At 33.8% G+C, this 24,766-nt stretch overlaps 1 protein-coding gene across 1 annotated transcript in view; it reads left to right on the top strand.

Moving 5' to 3' along the window:
* The window catches only part of CDH18 (cadherin 18), a 518,729-nt gene that overhangs the window by 415,183 nt on the left and 78,780 nt on the right, over nt 1-24,766 (top strand). The window contains exon 10 of the mRNA XM_051969876.1: nt 16,473-16,587. Coding sequence (XP_051825836.1) covers nt 16,473-16,587 — 115 coding nt within the window. The remainder of the gene's footprint in view (nt 1-16,472; nt 16,588-24,766) is intronic.

The following is a 24,766-nucleotide window of genomic DNA, read 5'->3' as shown; positions in this document are numbered from 1 at the left end:
GTTGCACAGGGAGAATTGGATTCAGAAGGTAAAAATAACTCGGGAAGAAAATCAAAATGCAAATAGTTCATATTTGTTTCCCAGTGTTCTTTCTTTGGGTGTAGCTGTTTCTGTCCATCATTTATCCATTGAAACTCAGTGAGGTCTCTTTGTCAAAGAAATCCACTTCCATCAGAAAACATTCTCATACAATATCGTTGTTGAAGTGTATAATGATCTCCTGGTTCTGCTCATTTCACTTAGCATCAGTTCATATAAGTCTCTCCAGTCCTCTCTGTATTCATCCTGCTGGTCATTCCTTACAGAACAATAATATTCCATAACGTTCATATACCACAATTTACCCAGCCATTCTCCAATTGATGGGCATCCATTCATTTTCCAGTTTCTAGCCACTACAAACAGGGCTGCCACAAACATTTTGGCACATACAGGTCTCTTTCCCTTCTTTAGTATCTCTTTGGGGGTATAAGCCCAGTAGTAGCACTGCTGGATCAAAGGGTATGCACATTTTGATAACTTTTTGGGCATAATTCCAGATTGCTCTCCAGAATGGTTGGATTCATTCACAACTCCACCAACAATGCATCAGTGTCCCCGTTTTCCTGCATCCCTTCCAACATTCATCATTATTTTTTCCTGTCATCTTAGCCAATCTGACAGGTGTATAGTGGTATCTCAGAGTTGTCTTAATTTGCATTTCTCTGATCAATAGTGATTTGGAACACTCTTTCATATGAGTGGTAATAGTTTCCATTTCATCATCAGAAAATTGTCTGTTCATATCCTTTGACCATTTATCAATTGGAGAATGTCTTGGTTTCTTATAATTAGGGTCAGTTCTCTATATATTTTGGAAATGAGGCCTTTATCAGAACCTTTAACTGTAAAGATGTTTTCCCAGTTGGTTGCTTTCCTTCTAATCTTGTTTGCATTAGTTCAGTTTGTACAAAGGCTTTTTAATTTGATATAATCAAAATTTTCTATTTTGTGATCTATAATGGTCTCTAGTTCATCTTTGGTCACAAATTTCTTTCTCCTCCACAAGTCTGAGAGATAAACTATCCTATGTTCCTCTAATTTATTTATAATTTCGTTCTTTATGCCTAGGTCATGGACCCGTTTTGATCTTATCTTGGTATATGGCGTTAAGTGTGGGTCCTTGCCTAATTTCTGCCATACTAATTTCCAGTTATCCCAGCAGTTTTTATCAAATAATGAATTCTAATCCCAAAAGTTAGGGTCTTTGGGTTTGTCAAACACTAGACTGCTATAGTTGACTATTCTGTCTTGTGAACCTAACCTTTTCCACTGATAAACTAATCTATTTCTTAGCTAATACCAAATGGTTTTGGTGACTGCTGCTTTATAATATAATTTTAGATCAGGTACAGCTAGGCTACCTTCATTTGATTTTTTTTTTCATTAATTCCCTTGAAATTCTCAACTTTTTATTGTTCCATATGAATTTTGTTGTTATTTTTTTCTAGATCATTAAAGTATTTTCTTGGAAGTCTGATTGGTATAGCACTAAATAAATAGATTAGTTTAGGGAGTATTGTCATCTATATTCTATATCTATTGTCATCTATATTCACTCGGCCTATCCAAGAGCACTTAATATTTTTCCAATTATTTAAGTCTGACTTTATTTTTGTGGAAACTTTTTTGTAATTTTGCTCATATAATTCCTGACTTTCCTTTGGTAGGTAGATTCCCAAATAATTTATGCTATTAACAGTTATTTTGAATGGAATTTCTCTTTGTATCTCTTGCTCTTGGATTTTGTTGGTGATGTATAAAAATGCTGAGGATTTATGGGGATTTATTTTGTAGCCAGCTACTTTGCTAAAATTATGAATTATTTCTAATAGCTTTTTAGTAGAATCTCTGGGGTTCTCTAGGTATACCATCATATCATCTGCAAAGAGTGATAGTTTGGTTTCCTCATTGCCTACTCTAATTCCTTTAATATCTTTCTCAACTCTTATTGCCGAGGCTAGTGTTTCTAATACGATATTAAATAATAATGGTGATAGTGGGCAACCTTGCTTCACTCCAGATCTTACTGGGAAAGGTTCCAGTTTTTCCCCATTGCATATGATGCTTACTGATGGTTTTAAATATATGCTCCTGACTATTTTAAGGAAAAGTCCATTTATTCCTATGCTCTCAAGTGTGTTTTTATTAGGAATGGATGTTGGATTTTATCAAATGCTTTTTCTGCATCTATTGAGATGATCATATGGTTTTTGTTTGTTTGGTTATTGATATAGTCAATTATGCTAATAGTTTTCCTAATATTGAACCAGCCCTGCATTCCTGGTATAAATCCTACTTGGTCATAGTGTATTATACTGGGGATGATTTTCTGTAATCTTTTTGCTAATATTTTATTTAAGATTTTAGCATCAATATTCATTAGGGAGATTGGTCTATAATTTTCTTTCTCTGTTTTCAGCCTACCTGGTTTAGGTATCAGTACCATGTCTGTGTCATAAAAGGAGTTTGGTAGGACTCCTTCAATCCCTATTTTTTCAAATAGTTTATTTAGCATTGGAGTTCTTTGTTCTTTAAATGTTTGATAGAATTCACATGTAAATCTATCTGGTCCTGGGGATTTTTACTTAGGGAGTTGATTGATAGTTTGTTCTATTTCTTTTTCTGAGATGGGACTGTTTAGGATATTTACTTCTTCCTCTGTTAGTTTAGGCAAGCTATATTTTTGGAGGTATTCTTCTATTTCATTTAAGTTGTCGAATTTATTGGCGTAAAGTTGGGCAAAGTAATTCCTAATTACTGCTCTAATTTCCTCTTCGTTAGTGGCGAGTTCTCCCTTTTCATTTTTAAGATTAACAATTTGAGTTTCCTCTTTCCTTTTTTTAATCAGATTTACTAAGGGTTTGTCTATTTTGTTGTTTTTTTCATAGAACCAACTCTTAGTTTTATTAATTAATTCAATAGTTTTTTAACTTTCAATTTTATTGATCTCTCCTTTTAATTTTATAATTTCAAGTTTAGTGTTTGACTGGGGGTTTTTAATTTGTTCCTTTTCTAGCATTTTTAGTTGCAAGCCCAATTCATTGACCTTCTCTTTCACTATTTTATACAAATAAGCCTCTAGAGATATGAGATTTCCCCTTATTACCGCTTTGGCTGCATCCCATACATTTTGGTATGATGTCTCATTATTATCGTTATCTTGGATGAAGTTATTAATTATGTCTATAATTTGCTGTTTCACCCAATCATTCTTTAGTATGAGATTATTTAGTTTCCAATTATTTTTTGGTCTACTTCCCCCTGGCTTTTTGTTGAATGTAATTTTCATTGCATCGTGGTCTGAAAAGGATGCACTTACTATTTCTGCCTTACTGCATTTGATTTTGAGGTTTTTATGTCCTAATATATTGTCAATTTTTGTATAAGTTCCATGAACTGCTGAAAAGAAGGTGTACTCCTTTCTGTCCCTATTACATTTTCTCCAGAGATCTATCATATCTAATTTTTCTAGTATTCTATTTACCCCTTTGACTTCTTTCTTATTTATTTTGTGGTTTGATTTATCTAATTCTGAGAGTGCAAGGTTGAGATCTCCCACTATTATAGTTTTACTGTCTATTTCTTCTTGCAGCTCTCTTAATTTCTCTTTTAAGAATTTAGATGCTACACCACTTGGTGCATATATGTTTAATATAGATACTGCTTCATTATCCATTCTACCCTTTAGCAAGATATAGTGCCCTTCCTTATCTCTTTTAATTACATCAATTTTTGCTTTAGCTTGATCTGAGATCAGGATGGCTACCCCTGCTTTTTTGACTTCACCTGAAGCATAGTAGATTTTGCTCCAACCTTTTATCTTTATCCTGCATGTATCTCCCCACTTCAGGTGTGTTTCCTGTAAACAACATATTGTAGGATTCTGGCTTTTAATCCATTCTGCTAACCACTTCTTCTTTATGGAGGAGTTTACCCCGTTCACATTTATGGTTAAAATGACCAATTCTGTATTACTTGCCATCTTGTTAACCCCGGTTTATGCTTTTCTCCCTTCTTTCCCCCTTACCCCCCTTCCCAGTATTAAGCTTGTGAGCACCACTTGCTTCTCACAGCCCTCCCTTTTTGGTATCCCTCCCCCCGCCTTAGAGTTCTTCCCCCTATCTTACCCCTTTCCCTCCCAGTTTCCGTATTCCCCTCCACTTAGCTTATTCCTTCCCTTATCACTTTTCCCTTTTCACTTTTCAATGAGGTGGGAGAAGTTTCACCACAGATTGAATATGTCTAAAATTTTTCTCTTAAAGCCAATTCTGAAAGCAGTAAAATACTCACTATAATCATCCCTCTCCATTCTTTCTCTCAGATAAAATAGGTTTCCTTTGCCTCTTCATGAGATGTAGTACCCCCACTTTATCCTTTTTCTGGTACAATGTCCTTTCTACATCTAGTTTCTAGAACAAGGTATAAATATGTTCTTTATATATCTTTATAGCCGAAATATAGTTCCCAAGATTAATCTTTACCTTTTTAGATTTCTCTTGAGTTCTGTATTTATAGATCAAACTTTTTGTTAAGTTCTGGCTTTTTCATCAAAAATAAGTGAAATTCACTTACTTCATTGAATGTCCATCTTCTTTCCTGGAAAAAGATGCTCATTCTTGCTGGGTAAGTTATTTTTAGTTGCATACCAAGTTCCTTAGCCTTTCGGAATATCATATTCCAGGCCCTTCGATCCTTTAATGTGGATGCTGCTAGATCCTGGGTGATTCTTATTGTGGCTCCTTGATACTTGAATTGGGTTTTTCTAGTTGCTTGCAGTATTTTTTCCTTCGTCTGAGGGTTTTGGCATTTGGCTACTATATTTTTTGGTGTTTTGATTTTAGGATCCCTTTCAGTAGGGGATCGATGAATTCTTTCAATGTCTATTTTACCCTCTGTTTCTATGACTTCTGGGCAGTTCTCTTTGATAATTTCCTGGAAAATAGTGTCTGGGCTCTTTTTTTCATCATGCTTTTCTGGGAGTCCAATGATTCTCATTTTGTCTCTCCTGGATCTGTTTTCCAGGTCTGTTATCTTCCCCAGAAGGTATTTCACATTCTTTTCCATTGTTTGATTTTTTTGGATTTGCTTGACTGATTCTTCTTGTCTCCTCCAGTCATTCAATTCCATTTGTTCGACCCCGATTTTCAGTGAAGTATTCTCTTCACTCACTTTTTAAAAATCTTTTTCTAATTGTTCAATTGAGTTCTTTTGTTCTATGGAATTTTTTTCCATTTTGCCAATTTTGTTTTTTAGAGAGCTATTTTTTGTTTCCAGTTCATCAATCCTATTTATCAAGGATTTGATTTCTTTATCCACTCTCTCTTTAAATGAGTGGGATGATTTCTCCAGACTCTTTTGCCAAGCCTCCCTCTCCTTTTCCCATTTTTCTTCTAGCTCCCTTGTGAGAGTCTTTTTAATTTCTTCTACGAGGTTCATCTGTGCTGAAGAACAAATGATCTCCTCCTTTGGGGATTCACGTGGAGACTGTTTTTAGTCTCCTCAGGGTTTAGAGTCTGCTCTCTATCTGTATAGAAGCTGTCAAGGGTTAAAGTCCTCTTCAGTTTCTTGCTCATTCTGTCTAATAATCAAAGACAAACTAGCAAAGAAACAAAAGAAAAAACCCTTGAATGGAGGCTGCTTTCTTTGGGAGGGGGAGGAGCTGGGTGATGTTACCGAGCTTCCTCTACAGACTTTGGGGGCAGTAGTGAGGCACTAGCCTGACTGTGCTGAGCCTGCGCTCTGAGATCCAAGAGCATGCTCAGACACTGTGAGGGAGGGGTGGCTAGGTCCCGAGAGACTCCAGCTGTTTGGGGTTGTATTCTTCACCCCTGGTGTTTTTAGCTTCTTTGCTGGGCTGCTGGCTTGCTGCCGGAGCAAAGTATCCAATCCTGTAGCAAAGCTCCCCCCGCAGAGACGGCTACAATTACACCCCACCCCCTCTCTGCTCGGCTCGGCTCTGAGCCGCCTTCCGTGCTCTCGCTGCCGCTGCCTGTCTGTCCGCTGTCTGCTTCTGATCTAAAAACTGTCCCTGCCCTTGTGCAAAAACAGACCTTTCCTGACTAGTCTCAAGGGTGGCTGCTCTTGGTAACTATTTGTAGGTTTTTTTTTCAGTCAAGCATTAATTCAGAGGTTTATAATGAGATGGATAGTGAGAGAAAAATGCGGAGTTTACACAGCTGTGTGTCTCCTCTCCGCCATCTTGGCAGCCAACTTTCTTTTGCATATGAATGAACTTCTATGAAGGAAAAGCTTGCCCTTTCAGAGTAATTCATTCCATTTAGGAAGAGCTTCCTTTTATCAAGGCTAAATCTGTTAATTTGCAACTTCCATCCATTTATTCTAATTCTACCCTCTAAAGCCAAGCCAAACACACACACACACACACACACACACACACACACACACACACAAAATCTCTCTTCTATAGCATGGTTCAGACACATTAAAGTAGCCCAATGTCTAATTTACAACTAAGCTACTAGTTCCTTCAAAGATGGCTACTTGACATCAGTTCACAGTTTTTCACTATGTTATCCAGTTTATCAATCTCCTGTCCTATCAAGGTGCCATCAATATTAACATAGCCTTACCACAGGTTAGTGTATCAAGACTATCTACTTCCTCTTCCAAGCCACTAGGCCTTTTGTAATGCAGTCTAACTCCTTATTAGCTTGTTTGGCTTCCAAATAATACTATCATTCTTCTAATCCACTAAAATCCACATATCCTTTTCAGAATTCCTATGTTGTAGCCATCTCTGCAATTGTTGTACTTCTGAAGTCCTATAGTCAAGTATAAAGCATTAAAATTATATCTGTTAAATTTACTGTTGTTACATTTAGCTTAATTCTAATTCTGTGTATATCTCTTTAGAACCCAGTGCACCAAAGTAGCCCAATACTATCCATTGAATTTTCTTCAAAAAAATACTGGAGAAGTTTGCCATTTCTATTTTGAATGGATAAAGGGAAACAAGAGGTTATTTAAAAGACTAATTGCTGATTATCAAATAATATAATTTGTGCTTTTTGTTGATGAAGTAGGAGACTTTGGTCTTTTTAAAGTAAAGGATTTTACAGGTCTCAGTTTGTCAAAGGAAACATCCATGCAGTGATTAAAAGCTAGGTAAAAATTGGGCCCCCCAAAATAGCTCAGTTTGACTTCTCAGAAAAATTAATCTGAGCGGGGTAGACTCTCAGAGTTTTTGACCAGAACAAAGATCATGGCTATTTACATCCACTCTGAGACAGCAAAACTCTAAGAAACAGCAAGTGAGGTTGGGGCTGGGAACTATTATTGACCAATCAATGATAGCCAATGTGATTTGGGTTTAAATACATAGTTAAGTAACTTTATTTGAATCCCAGTGAGTTTTATCAAAATCTGATTTTCAGAGGTATATTTCAAGAAATCATGAATGAAAACTAATGAGACAAAATAGTAAATTGTCCTAATTTAAAATGATTGAATAATTAAATATGAAAGAAAAAAGTGTCCCCCAAAACCCAACATCTTGTTAAGTATAAAGGAAGAAGCCATTAACACCTGGGGGACAAGGTATAATAAAAATATTACTTATTTGAAGAGAAATTTTTAAAAGATGGAGATAATAAGGAACTTCAGTTTAGGCATGTGGAATAGATTATACAAATGTTTGGAAGAGGAATAGGAAATACAGAACTCAGAGACTAGCTAATAATTTGGCTGAGATATTCAGTACTTGAAAGGAAGTAATATGATTCAAGAAATGTTTGGAAAGATAAGTCAAAAAGTAGAGGGTCTTAAATGTAAGGCTAAAGGTTTTATATTTTTCCTAGAAACAATAGGGAACCACTCAAAGATTTCAGTAGAAAACTGAGAGGGCAAAATCAATGCTTTAGGAAGAATGTTAACAGCTGGATTGGATGCAGGGGAGAAGAAAGGGAGACTGGAAGCTAGATTAGGCACTGTTAGGACAATCTAATAGAAGAGTGAAGAGAGTGTAAAGTAGGTTAGTATTCACATTAAGTAGTGAGAAGGGAATACACAGTTAAAATTGACAAGGACTGGAGAAACATCAAGAAAGCCTTAGAAATTGCAAACTGTTGCACTAGTTTAGAAGTAGCTTTGATGAGAGTAAACAGAAGGTGTGATTTTTAAAGAGACCGGTGAAGTTAAATATTGATGATTTATTCAGGCAATAGAAGGCTATTGATAACACAGGTTAGGCAGCTTAAAAAAAGATCAGTTGACATTTCTGTTTCTAATATCTCTCTACCTGTACACAGCTACAAATTTGATAATCCTAAAATCCCAGCCTGACTATATGACTCCTTTACTCCAAAATCCCTAGTTATTTTTAGTACATCTAGAGTAAAATATAAAAATCTTTAGCTAGGCATTTATAAACTTCCACAGTTCCACAGATTTTACATGCCTAATTTTTTTCCTTTCCTCCACAAATTTTCTGATGTGGTTGAGGAGAGGATTTGCTGGTTACCAAATGATGAGATTGGTATAGACACTAAAAGTTGGGTTTAGTCAAGTGAAGAATTCAAGGGATTTTAACAATTTATAATGGAAAAAAGAAATTTCCTGGTAAAATCCACAAAACTAGGAAAAGGATTGGAGCATGTACTTAACTGGTAGGCTAAAGCCATAGAGGAGCTTAGTACCCTAAATGAGTTAATTAGCTAAAAGGAAAAAGACACCATGAACCATGGTGGGAGATGAGGGGAAAGAAATCATAAAGTTTGTTGGGGAGATTAGAGGAGAAATGCCATGTGTCATGAGTCAGGAGTGAGAGGAAAGACTAGAACCACAAGAGGGATTCAGTACTGATAAAATCATCTTGTGCATGACCAGACATTTTCTTTAATTGGTCTTTATTACAACCTCAACTCAGGTAGTTTCTGGTAGAATTTTTAACAAAATACTTAACATTGACAAAATCATCATAACATCCAATTTTATTGTATCCAATCAGAAAGCCAAGCTATGATTTCAACCCACTGAAGAATAAAAGAACCTAATCGTATCTCATTAGATCTTTTTAAGAGTTAGCCAGCCAGCCAGTGGTATAAACTCACCTTCTGGAGTCTTTCTCCTTAGTGGTATCTTTTCGTTGGTTAATTAACTAAGAATCCTTTTTCTTTGTTAAAAGCCCTTGCAGATTTAGCCTGTTGTTAAGTAGTATAACAAAATCTTTACCCCTCAATTTGGAGGATGTCAAACCCCACAAATTCTTTGAGACAACCTGCGATACCCGTCCATAGCCCTGTATCTAATCATTGTGGTAAGTACCCCAACATTTAGGGGTCTAGTAAAGGGATAATCTCACTGTAGCCCATAAGCTCAATATAGGCAAACTAGCCTGCTAGCTGTTCTCTGTCTATGCCATCCTAAATTGCCCCATGGCTCATCGAAGTTATCTTTCCTTGCTTCCATCTTGTAAAATCCCTCACTACTTTCAAATAATAGCTCTGATCTTAATCTAAATGAAACTTTTCTTGATCCCACTTAGTTTTCAATGTTCTCTTCTTTCTCTCTATTTCTGCTTTTCCTTTCATTTTCTTCCTTCCCACTTCTATTTTTCCATATGCTCTTCCCAGTTTCCCTTTTTACTTTTTTTTTCTCTTGCACCACCATTTCCCCATCAGTACTCCTTTAGGGTACTAAGCTCCTCTATGGATTTAGCCTGCCAGTTTCCCATCAGAGTCAGAAGTAGAGACTTACAAGGAATAAGCAGAACAAAGGAACCGAAATTCTGGTGTAATGAAGTCCATGAGAAGTAAGAATATATAGGATAAGTGTAAGTTTTCAATATTCAAAGCAGTTGAAAGAATAAGGAGGTTGAGAACAAGGAAAGGGTGACTGGATTTATTTACTTTTTATTTTTTCATTCTTTTCACTTTATTTTTTAAAATGTCTTTTAAGCTTCCCCCCCCACCTTGGTTTTCCTTTTTTATGATAGATTTTTGTTTATCAAAATACATCATTGCCAAATCTTGTGTTCCAAAATTTTCACCCTCTCTCCCCACCTCCTCCATCCCTAGACAGCAAGTGATCCAAAACAGGTTAAACATGTGCAGTTCTTCTAAACATATTTCCACATTTATCATGTGACACAAGTAAAATCAGATCAAAAAGGAGAAAAAAATGAGAAAGAAAAAACAAGCAAGCAAACAACACCACCACCAACAACAATAAAGGTGAAAACACTATGTTGTGATCTACATTCAGTCCCCACAGTCCTCTCTCTGGATGCAGATGGCTCTCTCCATCACAAATCTATTGGAATTGGCTTGAATCATCTCAGTGTTTTAAAGGGCCAAGTATATCACAGTTGTTTCTGTGTACTATGTTCTCTTGATTCTCCTCACTTAGCATCAGTTTATGTAAATATCTCCAGTTTTTGTAAAATCATCCTGCCAATCATTTCTTAAAGAACAATAATGTTGCTTTACATTCATTTACCATAACTTATTTAACCATTTCCCTATTGATGGATATCCATTCAATTTCCTTGTCACTTCAAAAGAGGCTGATACAAACATTTTTGCACATGTGGGTACTTTTCACTTTTTTATGATCTCTTTGGGATACAGATCCAGTAGAGACACTGAAGGATCAAAAGGTACACACAGTTTGAGAGCCCTTGGGAATAGTTCCAAATTGCTCTCGAGAATGGTTGGATCAGTTCACAACTCCTCCAACATTGTATTAGTGTTCCACTTTTCCCACATTGCCTCCAACATTTTTCATTATCTCTTCCTATCATGTTAGCTTATCTGAGAGATGTTGAGTAGGACCTCAAAGTTGTCTTAATTTGCATTTCTTTAATCAATAGTGATTTAGAGCATTTTTCCATATGACTATAAATGGCTTTAATTTTTTCATCTAAAAATCGTCTATTCATATTCTTTGTTCATATCAATTGGAGAATAGCTTGAATTCTTATAAATCTGAGTCATTTCCCTATATATTACAGAAATGAGAACCTTATCAGAATCTTTGGATGTAAGACTGTTTTCTCATTTTTCTGCTTCCCTTCAAAAAATCTTGGGTGCATTGCTTTTGTTTGCACAAATCCTTTTAATTTAATGTAAGCAAAATTATCCATTTTGCATTTCATAATATTCTCTAGTTCTTCTTTGACCATAAATTCCTTTCTTCTTCACAGACCTGAGAGGTAGACTATTCCTTGTTCTCCTAATTTTCTTAAATTATTTATCCTTTATGTCTAAATCATGAAGCCATTTTAATCTTATATTGGTATGGGGTGGTGGGTGTTGTTTAGTGCCTAGTTTCTACCATATTATTCTCCATATTTTCCAGAAAAGTTTGTCAAGTAGTGACTTCTTATTCTAGAAGTTGGAGTCTTTGGGTTAACAAACACTAGATTATTATAGTCACTGATTATTTTGTCTTGTGAACCTAATCTATTTCATTCATCCAATATCCTATTTCTTAGGTGGTATCAAATGGTCTTCATAATTGCTACTTTATAATATAGTACTAGGTCTGGTATAGGTAGGCTACCTTTCTTTGCACTTTTTCATTATGCCTTTAAAATATGGATCTTTTGTTCTTTCAGATGAATTTTGCCATTATTTTTTCTAGTTTTATGAAATAATTTCTTGGCAGTTTGATTTCTATGGCATTGAATAAATGTATTAATTTAGGTAGAATTGTCATTTTCATTATGTTAGCTTGGCCTACCCATGAGGCCTTAATAATTCTTTCAGTGGTTTAGATCTAACTACTTGTGTAAAAAGTGTCTTGTCATTGTGTGCATACAACGCCTGACTTTATCTTGGCAAGTAGATTCCCAAATATTTTACATTATCTACTATTATTTAAAATGGAATTTCCCTTTCTATCTCTTGGTGCTGGACTTTGTTAGTAACATAAAATGCCTATAATTAATGTGGATTTACTTTATATCCTGCAACCTTGTTAAAGCTAATTGTTTCTAGTAGTTTTTCAACAGATTCTCTAAGTATACCATCATATCATCTACAAAGAGTGATGGTTTTGGTTCCTCATTATTTACTCTAATTCCTTCAATTTCTTTTTATTCTCTTATTGCTAAAGTTAACATTTTAATACAATATTGAATATTAATGGTGTTAGTGGGCCACCTGGTTTCACCTTGATGTTATTGGGAATGCTTCTTATTTATCCCCATTACATATGATGCTTGCTGATGGTTTTAGAGAGATGCTTTTTATCATTTTAAGTAAAATTCCATTTATTCTTATGCTTTCTATAGCTTTTAATGGAATTGATGTATTTTGTCATTTTTTTTCTATATCTATTGAGATAATCATGTTTTCTGTTAGTTTGGTTTTTGATACAGTTGATAATGCTAATAATTTTTCTGATATTGAATCAGCCCTGTTTCTCTATTATAAATCGTGCTTGATCATAATGTATTATTCTGGTGATAAATTGCTTTAATCTCTTTGCTAATATTTTATTTGAAGTTTTTGCATCAATATTCTTTAGGGAAATGAATGTTTCTTTCTTTTTTTTCTTTCTTTGCTTTGACCTTTACTGGTTTAGGTACCAGTACATATTTGTGTCATAAAAGAGTGTTTTAAGCTTAAATAAAGAATAAGAAAAGAAAGGGAGAAAAAGTTTGCCATGTTTCTTACAGAACATAAGAGAGGACTGAAAATATAAAACAATAAATTTTCATTTCAAGAAAATCTGTATAATAAATGCAAGATATTGTGTTCTGAGCTGCCCATCTTTTCTTTCCTTTCCTGTACTTTTATTTTGTTCTCTGCTGTGCAATTTCTACTTTATTCTGTCCCCGCCCCCCAGAAGGCTACAATTAAGTACACACACATACACACATGTATATATATAGATAGATAGATACATACATACATACATACATACAAATACATATATATCTACAAATATATACACAAATATTCATACACATAGATATCTATAACTCTACACGTATATACACACATATTTTATCCACATCTGCTTAACACCATATCATGCTTGTTTGTCCTCTATTTCTCTGAATTTGAATAATATTTTCCTTTATAAGTCCAAGTCTTTTTATATGTTTCTAACTCCAGCAAATTATCATCTCATATACAACAGCAATATTCAAACTTTATTCTTTCTAGATATTTTAAATAATCTAACACAATATTGATTAATATGGCTGACATATAGAGATCATTGCGTTTTGCAGGTAAAAGACTATTAGGAACCATTTGCAATTCCTCTTTTTCTTCTTCCACTCCTCACTTCCCCAAATCCAGTCCTTGTCAAAATATTTAGATACTATAACTTAAATAGATATGCAAGCCCATTGCTCTATGACATTTTATACCATGCCTATAACTTATCTGAACAAAATCTCCTTCTTTGGCTACTATTACACTAGATGTATTTTTTTTCTTTAATTAGAATGTAATTTCTTTGCATATTCAGCTATCTTATTTTGTTTTTTCTTTATTTTCTTTTTTCTTCTCTTTGCATGTTCAGGATTTACCACAGCATTTAATCCATAGTAAGAACTTGAATAATATTTTCATTTATCCAAATCCAGAAGAGATATAAGTTGCTACTTTTATAGAGATTTCAAGATGAAAAGCTGCTTGCTTCTTCTTTTTGTTATTGTTGTTGTTGCCTTGTGTGTGTGTGTGTGTGTGTTGTGTGTGTGTGTGTGTGTGTGTTTAGTTAGGATTGAAGAGATAGGAATATATCTGTAGTCTGCAGGATGAAAAGTTAAAATGTTTATGTAATTTTGGGGGTGAAGGTGCAGAAGACTTGAAGCCTTGTAGTTTGGACAAATATATGCGATAAAAATAGATGGTATTACCTTTTGGTCTGTCAGGAAGTTTTGATCTGTTAGTTCAAACACAAATCCTTTGTCTCTAAATATTTGTGAAATTTAATAGGTAAGAAACTGGAAAAAGATGACTATGTGATAAGGGATGGACATAATCCTGATTAATTAGATCAATTAAAAAAAAAAAAACTGTCCTCTTCTACTGCGAAGAATGATTAATAAAGTGTCCAGTGAAGAAGGTATGATTTAGTGAGAAGATAATAGATCTAATCTGAACTGAGTCCTCATATGATTCTGTTTTCTCTTTAGAATTAAGACATGGGACAAGTCCCTTATTTCTTGCAGATCTCTCTTTTTCATTTCTAAAATAAAGTTGGACTTCCTCAACAAAAGTGTTGTTGGCAGATAAATTGCTTTTTCTTTTCCATGGTAATGTATGAAAGCACATTAGGAGAATAAGTAAGAGAAACTTTCCTGAGAAAATTCCCAGCTGTGTTGCCATTAGAACCTCAGTTTCCATATTTTTTAAATGAGCATAATGATATCTGTAGGAAGCAGAGAAATGAATGAAAAGGTTTCAAAAAGACTATTCTTTCCAATTTTTAAAATTTGGAAAAGAAGAAATGAGAGTTAAAACTGGATATTTGAGAAAACCTAATGCATCCATAGCTACATACATTATTTGATTTCAACAAACAACTGCATGTATTAAGCAACTTTTATTTGCAAGATATTGTGGCAGATCCTAGGAAAGCAAAAACAAACAAAACCATTTGTAGTTGGAGAGTTGATGTTCTACTGAAGGAATGAACAAGTATACCCAAAAGAAAGAACATAATGTGAAGAGAAACAGAACATTAAAAATCTGAGAGATATTGGGGGAAGTTTCATAAAGGAAGAGACATCTGTTCTAACCTTTGAAGGCAGGCAAGTTATTCTGAGAGTCAGTGAAGTGTCAGTACCTTCCAGGCACAATATAGAGATGGGAAGCTGAATGTCAACTTAGAGAACAGTTGTAATCCAGTTTGACTGAAATATAGTGGAACAATAGGGGGTAAGATCTAAAAGATAGGTTTAAGTGAGGGGATGGAAGACCTTAAACCAGTCTGAGGGTTCATATTTTATCCTGAAGACTACTTGAAGTTGCTGAAAGCTACAAAGCAAGAATGTTACATTAGGAGACAGACACAAAACTAAGGCCATTATTTTGTCAGCTCTTTGGAAGATAGATTACACAGGGAGAAGACTATGAACCTGACAACCTTTTAGAGGGGCCTTGTATTTGTCCAGCTGAGAGGTAATGAATGTCTGAACTAAAGTAGCATACAAGTTAGTAGAGAAAAGATGAAAAGGATGTTATAAAGGAAGTATTATCACATTTTCTAATATCACATTCTACTCCTACTTCATTTTCCTGGTATTTTTGCTTTAAAATAAGGATCAGTTGGAGGGGAAGTGAATTATGTAAGCCAGTTTTATGTGCTAACAACAGTGGGCCTGGATTCCCATTGCTCACGACTATTGACATCTGCAGCAGCTTAGTAGCTGTGTGCAGAAACACTATTACTGGCAGCTGGGGTTGCTTTCTAAAGGCTGCCTTGGAAGCAGAAAGATAGGAAAAACTAGATGAGGAATTAAATCAAAATAAGCCCATATCTTTTGTTGCTCTTGATGTTGTTCTTGTCCATTTGTTTGCTTAACCTATCCTATAATTTTTCCACATTCCATTTGAGACACTCTCTGTAGGTACTGTTTTTCTAAACAATAGCTGAAGGTCACTGGCTTGAAAGTGGGACACACAATTCCAAATTGGGTACAAAAATGTTTTGTTTTGTTTTTTTTCTCCTATTTTTTAAGAGGTGAGATGCGATGGAATTATTTTGGTCACTTGCTTTTTTTTTTTTTTTTTTTTTTTTTTTTCTATTTTCAGGCAATCTGGTATTCAATTCTGTTTAAGGATCTCTAACTAGTTCTAGTCCAAAATGTCTGTCAGCTCTGAATTTTAACAAGTCTTCTATCTTAGCAATGGAAGAGTGGAAGCTGAAAATAATGCTGGGGTAGGGGGTCAGAAGACCTGCCTCTTTCTTTCTGATTATGCTGCTAACTAGCTGTGTGGCTTTTGGCAACTTAACCTGGCCTGTCTGGGGTTCAAATTAGATGACCTCTGCACTCCCTACTAGTGAATTTTATGATTCAATTTTGTTTACATTTATTGACTAAAACCAGCTCTTATTGCTTAGAGTATTTTACATCAACACTGGGGCATTTATACTTGTTTGAGCCATTTCATGTCTCCCCAAACAGGTGTTTATATAGAATTTTATATCTAAGAAGCCCCGTTACATCCTGTGATAAAGAAATCTTAAAATAAACATGGTTGAATCACAGAAGAAAATAATAAAGCCTGGATGCTTATAACTTATTCCACAATGTTGTTCCAAAAATATTTATGCTAGGAAAAATAAGGTAATGGGTACTTTTTAATAAGGAGAATTTGTAGACTTCCAAAAGTGGGGGTTTATTTGAGAATTTTCTGGTTTTGAATTATTTGGGTTTTTTAAATAAAATACAATGGAAATTAAGTGATATCTGGGCTAATTTCAATATAGTATTTTTCCCATTTCAGGTTATACATACAATCAGTGCCACTGATAAAGATGATTTTGCAAATGGACCAAGATTCCACTTCTTTCTGGATGGTCTGACTCTGAACCCCAACTTTACACTGAAGGACAATGAGGGTAAATGAAAGTGCTCTTCTAAATATTTCTGAAGTTTCTTTTGCTATAATCTTCTATGGGTGACTAGAACAATTTTCCTCTTTTTTCTGAACAGCTTGCAAAGTCAGCCATCAGTTTGATGCTAAATGTGTTATAATCTTTGAATAGCTTGTATTTAAAATTGAACCATATGTAGAAATAACTTTTATTGGATTTATTCTGAAGCTAGCAATGAAACAAGAAATTTATATGTCATTTGCTTGTGGGCAAAATTTTAGATGAATTCTAGCTGACAACCATGTTCACTATATAAGCATGCATATCGAGGTCTAGCATGGAGATTGTGCTGACTGAATATTAGAAATGGTTTTCTACAGAAGGCTGGAAAATACATTTTTAAAAAGCATATTGTTAGAGAATTATGGGAAAAAGATTGGATTGCCTGTCCCTTGGCTTCTCCTATATTGTAGGAAACCAGAATATTCTGTTTCAGGTTCTATAGCAGATTTGTAATAATTCTAAACTGGTGACCAGTTTTTTTAGGCATTTGCATCAACCACATTTTACCTAAAGACAACCATATAACACACAGATATATAGAATTCTGTTGGTTTTCACCTTTCATCCTACTGACTTAATATATTTTGGTTAAGTTGTTGCCATATGTTCCTAGTGATATTCCAATCCTATATGATTTGAATAAAATACTCAATTCCTTCTTTCTCTTGACTTACTGAACATACTTTTATCAGAAGTCAGAAATGGGACTCTGGGCAGATGGTAAAGCATACAAAATCATACTGTTCTCTATAAGTTTACAATCTTATTGGAAAAATAGGAGTTACATACATATAAATAAAATTGAAAACACTAGAAAACCTTTTTTAGAATGATGAAATATTGAAACAGTGAGAGTTAAATGAGAACATTTCACTCAAGCCATTCATTTTATAGGTGAAAAAGTTGAAATTTAGTAAAAGATTTTCTATAAAAGGGAGATGGAAGAGTGGTGGTAGAAAAATAAATGCCTGTGTCTTGGTGTGTATATGGAGGCCTGAGCTGAGGCAAAATTAAGTGATACCCCACTTACCAGAGCTTTAAGTTCCAGGGTAGGGTCCAAGGTTAAGGTGGGAAAAGGATGAGGATGATGACTAGAGTGTAAATGTTATAGCATGGAGATAACTAGGAAGAACTAAAAGCAGAAGTGGAAGCTAGAAATGTTGACTTATATTCTTATGTAAAATAAATGATATACTATATTCTATATAAATGTAGAGGACAAAGATCATTGCATATTGTCTGGGCAGAGAAAATTTTTCCAAGAATGTAACATTTTGAAAGATGAGGCAGCATTCAAATGTATAGAGCACAAAGTAGAGGATATTTTTTGTGGGAGAGAGTGGAACAATATAAGCAAAGGTAAGGGTAAAAATGTATGTATTATATTCAGGAAACAATGAATGAATCAGTGCAGCTGAAGACATGTTTGTACAGAAATATATTTGAAAACAAGGGCAGAAGAGTAGATTAAAGCAGATTTTAATATATTGTATACTGTCTTGAGAACTTTGGGTCTGATCTGATTGTATGGAGAGGTGGAGAAAAAGGACATTGAAATCAACTACATATTGTTGATTGAGACTAATGGAATAGAATCTATTATCTTTTCAAGGGTTTCTTTTTTTCTATTAATTCTAGAACTTGGTATGAGGAAAATATGGAAGCTTTGTGTAACATTAATATAGGAAAATACTTTCTTTTGTTTTGTAGTTCTGGTCCTATGAGGCTAATTTAAATAATATAGTTTCATTTAAAAGTCCAGCCCATGCTTTTTAAAGATATCTATCATTATGAAGTTCTTTTGCCTTTTTTTCTGTTTCAAGAAACTTCATATGGCTAAGTCCTTTTTATTGTTTATGAGAATTTTTTCCCTAAGAATTTCATGAGAATTTGCTTTTAGTGTTATGACACTTTCTCTTTCCATCAGAGATTTACAGATTAAATCACATTTTTACATATTTAATCATCACTCTGTTATTTGAATTTTAAATTATTAGTTTCCCCAGTGATCATTAGCATTAATATTATATTACTTTATATGTTGATACATCTAAAAATTAACAGCATAGGTATGTGTGTGTGTGTGTGTGTGTGTGTGTGTGTGTGTGTGAGAGAGAGAGAGAGAGAGAGAGAGAGAGAGAGAGAGAGAGAGAGAATTTTGGGGAAATTGTAGAAATGTTATCTAATCTCCTAACTTAAAGTCATTATTAGACTACCAGAATAAGTGTGTTCTGTCTTATGATCTTCAGTCTCTCTCTAAAGGGACTAGGCTTTATGTGATGAAAAAGGATTTGCAAGCTTAATTCCTACTTTTAATTCTAAATGTAAGGTGCCTGTATAAATCTTATAGGCATCAGTGAGAGAACAGATTTTCTAATAAATATGTGTTCACACATTTATTACCAGTCATCTGTTTGGATTTTTAAATACATACTTTCATCTACTTTCTTACTTTAGAAAATGATTGTTGTACTCAGAGTTATATATCATTCTACACATAAATTAGCCCAGTTTCTCTCTAGCAGCTCTTCTTTTAAGAAGATAGTTTTCCTCCCTCAGTTTTTTTATGAAATACTCCCTTCTTCAAAGAGAAATGATGACCCTGACCCTTATTTAAAAATAAAATCCTAGAATTATATCGAAAATAATTTATTATATATCATCAAAGTTTAGGATTTTCTATAAATTATCTGGCCTTATTGTTTAAAGAAATTGAAAAAATAAGGAGCAAATATAAATGCTTATATTCTGGAATCTCTGCTGATGACATGGTTAGATGAGAATTTGCATAGCAAATCTTAAAAAAAAATTATTCTGATTTTGGATGAGGAGAAATTAATAAACATACAAAATGCCCTTTCTTTTACTCTGGAGAGTAAAGAAGTAGAGCTTCACCAAGAAGGCAGAACCAGCTTTTTGAGAAATTAAATAGAAGAGAGGTTTGAGAAAGGAATTCAGACCTAAAGTCCAGAAAACCTGAGTTCAAATTTGATGTAAAAAACTAACTGCAGAATTCCAGACTAGAAATTTAACCTCTGACAACCATAGTTTCTTCATTCATAAAGCAGAGATAGAATAATATCCTCTACTTCTCAGAGTGTTTGTAAGGATAAAATAAAATAATATTTTAAAATCCCTTGCAAACCTTAAAGCACTACATAAATCTAGATGATGATGATTTTAATGCCCACATTGTGAATTTGTTTCAAAAAGAGTATTCAAGAAAAAAGTGATACAAGATAGGCCTCCCAAGGACCTAAAATTATTGATATCTTCAGAGAAAGCAAAAGAGTTAATATAGAATAACTTAAATTTGGGGGTATTCCAAATACTGATGCCAAGTTTAGGACTCACAAAGGGACTGATAATATTGTATATAATTATGAAATTGTGTTCTCTGCATAAGAGTAGAGACTGTGTTATTTAAATTTTGTAAAACTCCTAACTCTAGTTTAATTTAATAAATGTATTTTTGTTTCATAAATATTCATGTAAAATAGAATTGTTATTATTGAGAAAGAATCCCCCCTCCTCCTTATCTGGATTCATGAAGACTCACTCTCTTGCACTACTAGCAAATAAAAGCTTCATCACTAAAAAGACATTTCTCCATGATACATTTTTCAAACCCCCAGTGCTCAATTTTTAAAATGTCATCCAAAATATCTTTGTAATTTTTTCAAATTAAAAAATGTGGCATTGCATCCATTGCAAATTTCCATTTGAAATACATAAAATTCATTTATTTTTTTAGTCTTTACTTTGTATTTGAGGTAAAAATAGACTATTTCAACAATATCCTTTATTTAATTTTTTGAATAAGTGATTTGAAACTATTGTTTCAAATGGTACACTCCAAATGTGCTGTGGGTGGTCCATATATTTTGATTATCGTGATTGTATGTGCTTATGTGAGTATATTGTGTTGATTTCTGCAGAATTTTAGTTTTTAACTTGTCCTTTAGAGTTGTAAAGTTTATCTTTTCCATCATATGCAACTTGTGCAGTGTTTATAATTATTTTAAACACTAAAAGAGGGAGTTTTGGGTTGTCAATTAGGAATGGAAACTGGAGAGTCTGGAGAGTTCTGGGTCCAGCATTTATTGACTGTCAAGTCATTTAATCTTTCTTATCCTCATCCTTAATTTCCCTATCTGTAAAATGAGAATGCATTATCTAACTTTAAAAATTGTTAGAAATTATTATATAAATTGTAAAATATTAACAGGGTGTCCTTGAAGTAATGAAAGCTTAAAATGGCACTGAGACTTTGGGGTTGACTATATAAATGAGTGATAATTGTTCTGTGAAAATACTGCACAATCACAGTAGTGATAGGGATTAAAAAACAAAAAAAAGACTTAGGGCACAGTGCATAAATGAAATTGGGAATAAGTCAATCCTATTTTTAAAAACCTCCAGATAAAATCTTAGGAACTAGTACAATTTCTTAATTTCTTTAGCTTTGTTGAATAGGTGGAGGTAGGAGGTAGACATTTTTTTTTTTTTTTGCCACCCTCTGCTCTTTCATCTCTAGACCTTCCTTCAGCACCATCTTTAGCAATGACATTATTTTTCATACTCTAATGTGATCTAAGTTTTTGACCAGGGTTGAACTAAATATTCTTTATAAAAGTTCAAAGGGAAAGCAGCAAAATATGTCTGTTGGCAGTGATTTTTTTCTCATCCTCCCTCTCTTTTTTTGGCTGTAATATAATTATCTTATTGCTTTTAGCTGGTGATTTTAAACTCTTTTTTGGGATTCCTTCCCCCTAAACTTTTCTTTAAGATCTGACAATGTATACCTTTTCTCATTTTCCTATCCTCCTACTCAAAATAACAACAAAAGAAAAGCTGACTCATATTAAAAAAAAAAAAATAGAAGTAGGGAAAGAAAAGTAAGGATGGTACATAATTTCCAGGTTGTCCTGTTCTGTTTTGATTTGTCTTTTTGAAATTTTCCCAAGATATCTTTATCTTTTTTCTTTCTTTTTTTCCTTTTTCTTTTTTTCTTTAGTTCTATAATTTTAAAATCTTAGAACTATTGAACAAAAATATGAAAAGATTTGAAAGCTTCTAAAATGACCATTTCCCCTAATCTCTTCTTTTTAAGTAACTCAGTACATATATAGTTATTTTTTTCTCTTTTTTAAAGAAAAAATTCCAAGATTCGAGGTTTTTCAACATTTCTAATGAATCTATCCAAATATTTTGTAACTCTAACACAGAATTATTTATTCAAATTTGGATGTGGTCTTAGAGGTCAAATAAAATAACGTTCTGATTTTACAAATGAGGTAACTAATTTTTCTTAATCACAATTTATCTTGCTTTTGTATGTCTTGAACTCATTGTCCAGGAACAAGATTGGCTATAATTACATTTTAGGGCTTTAGGGAACCAAACAATTTAAAGTATTTCTCCATAATGCTATTGGCATGAGCACTATTCTTATGTAAACTCCTTCACAGTGTTGGCCATCAGTCAATAGTATCCAGTTCCAGTTAAGCAATTAATATCATCAAATTCGTTTTTATAATGACATATTACTGAGAACAAAGAGCAAGAACAAAAGTACCAACATTATCCCCAACATCTAAATCTCTCCCCGCAAATCTCTCCAATCCTTCCAGAGATCAGACTCAAACATATATCTTTTTTCCACATAGAATTTATTCCATCAAGTTCACTCTGAAAGTGTCATAACCACTAGGTGGCTATAAGTTGAGATCAGTTGGATTCTCAGTTACTGTTGGATCATATAGGTACCCAGTACTTTGCTTTTTACTGTTTGATTTCTGTCAAATTTCAGCATAGATACCAATCCCAGAAAGAATTCTCATCCCAGACTTCTGGCCCCATGACTTGTAAATGATAACAACATGTCTATCACCTAAAACAGAAAAGAATAAACACAAGAGACAAATAATAGAGGTTTACATTCATGGGCTCCAGGGCCTCTCCTCTTACAGGATTCTATCTCTTCCCCCAAGTGAAATCAGAGAAAAAAATTGTCAGCCCAAAGACAAGGGTCTAGTATACTGGTGCCTTTTGAATGTATTCCAGTTCTGGCTATAAAATCAAACAGCAAATTCTTCATCACATTATTAGTAAACCAGAATTAACAGCAGAATATTTGCACATATTCCACATCAAGAAGCATATTAGTTCCATTATATACTATCAGAGTCTTATACACAGGCTCCTCCACATGGAAGAGTCTTATATCTATAAAGTAATACATCTTAAAAGAACAAAAGTTGGGGCAGCTATATGGTGCAATGGATAGAGCACCAGCTCTGAAGTCAGGAGGATCTGAGTTCAAATCTAGCCTTAGATAGTTAACATTTCCTAGCTGTGTGTCTTTGGGCAAGGCACTTAACCTCAATTGCCTCAGGAAAAAGAACAAAAGTTGGAGAAGCTATATTATACTTTGGATAGAGTACCAGCCCTGGAGTCTGGAGGACCTACGTTTGAATTGGCAAGTCAATTAACCTCTATTGCATCTACAAGAAATAAAAATAGTGCTACTCTTTTAACTTATATTCTGGTCTCTGTCCTTTCATTCAGTATTATAACTCATTTTACATCACAATTTTATAGCTATCCACTGTGAACTTGTTCTACATTTCTTTCTTTCCTTTTTCTTTTTCCTCTAGGGTCATATAGCTAGAAAGTATCTGAGGCTGGATTTAAACTCAGGCTTTCTTGACTCCATAGAGATATATTAGTACTATTTTTTTTTTCTTGCACTAGGGTACATCATTCAAATTTTCTACCTTATTACACCACCTCCAAAACTAATATTTTACATTTGCATATATACTGCTATCTTTAAACTTTATCACATCTCGTCTTTATGAAAGACACATACTCATAGGCTAATATCTTCCCCTACTAAGGGGGTAAGATAATATTCATCTTAATATTCAGAACAGTGTTGTCATATTATGAGATAATCAGTGATGATAGCTGAATTTTTTAGTGGATGAATGAATGAACTAGTGTACTCACAAAGACATGGAATATTCTTTTTGGGACAAGTTTTAGGACACGAGGGTAAAAATAAATAGCTTGTCATCCTCTTCCTCTAAAGTTTTAAATAGATTAGTAAAGTTAAGACAATTTATTAAAAGTGATAACAAGTATTCATTTCCAGATATACCAGCAACATATCTCTTGACAGTTTTCATCCTTTGCCAGTTAATTTTAAAGGTGTTGAAGATAAAAGAAAATGCTGAAAAAACACCTTCATAGCATTTTTACAATAGAACTCATTACCTTAAGTAAGGCATCTTTATTGGTGGTCTTAAAACTTCAAAAACTGTGGAGACGTATTGGTTGATTATTAATACTCCGCCATATTTTTCCTAACATTCCCTGAAATTGGTACAAAATATCACAATCTATGTTAGTAGAAAAAGTTTTGTTCTATCACTGGAGTAACTCTTCTAATAGCCCTTTCTTTTCCATTGCAACTGCCAACACACTAGGTCAAATCTTTATTACCTCTCACTGGGACTATCATAAAAGCCTCTTAAGAAGACTTGATGCTTAAAGGTCAGTTTCTTGCCCCTCTAATCCATTCTTCACAAAATGATCTTCCTAAAGCATAACTCTAATAGTATCACCCCATTCCACTTTAAGGACTCTTTGTTTCTCAAAGAATAACATTCATAGTCTGGGATTTGAAGCTCTTCCTAATTTAACTTCAATATCCTTTTTTACCCTTGTCTTTTACCCATCTTCCTCCCAAATGTCATGTAGGACTAATTGCTATTTTCTCATTGCAAAAACTGATTCCCCCAACCAGATTTGAGGGTTGTTGTTGCTGTTGTTTTTAATCTCCTATGAACTCTGTAACTCTTTTTTTTTTTTTTAATATCTCTTCTATAGTAACAAAATATATTCAAGAGATAACTAGGTGGTTCAGTGAATACAGTGGATAGATCCTGGAATCAGGAAGACTCATTTTCATTAGTTCATATCTGGCCTCATACTTTTATTATTTGTGTGATCCTGGGAAAATCATTAATTCTGTTTGCCTCAGTTTCCTCACCTGTAAAATGACCTAGAGAAGGAAATGACAAATAACTTCCAGTTATATTTTCTAAGAAAACCCCAAATGGGATCATGAAAA

Source organism: Antechinus flavipes, chromosome 1 (assembly GCF_016432865.1).
Source record: "Antechinus flavipes isolate AdamAnt ecotype Samford, QLD, Australia chromosome 1, AdamAnt_v2, whole genome shotgun sequence".
NCBI classification, from domain to species: Eukaryota; Metazoa; Chordata; class Mammalia; order Dasyuromorphia; family Dasyuridae; genus Antechinus; species Antechinus flavipes.
This window is presented reverse-complemented; position numbering and strand designations above follow the sequence as displayed.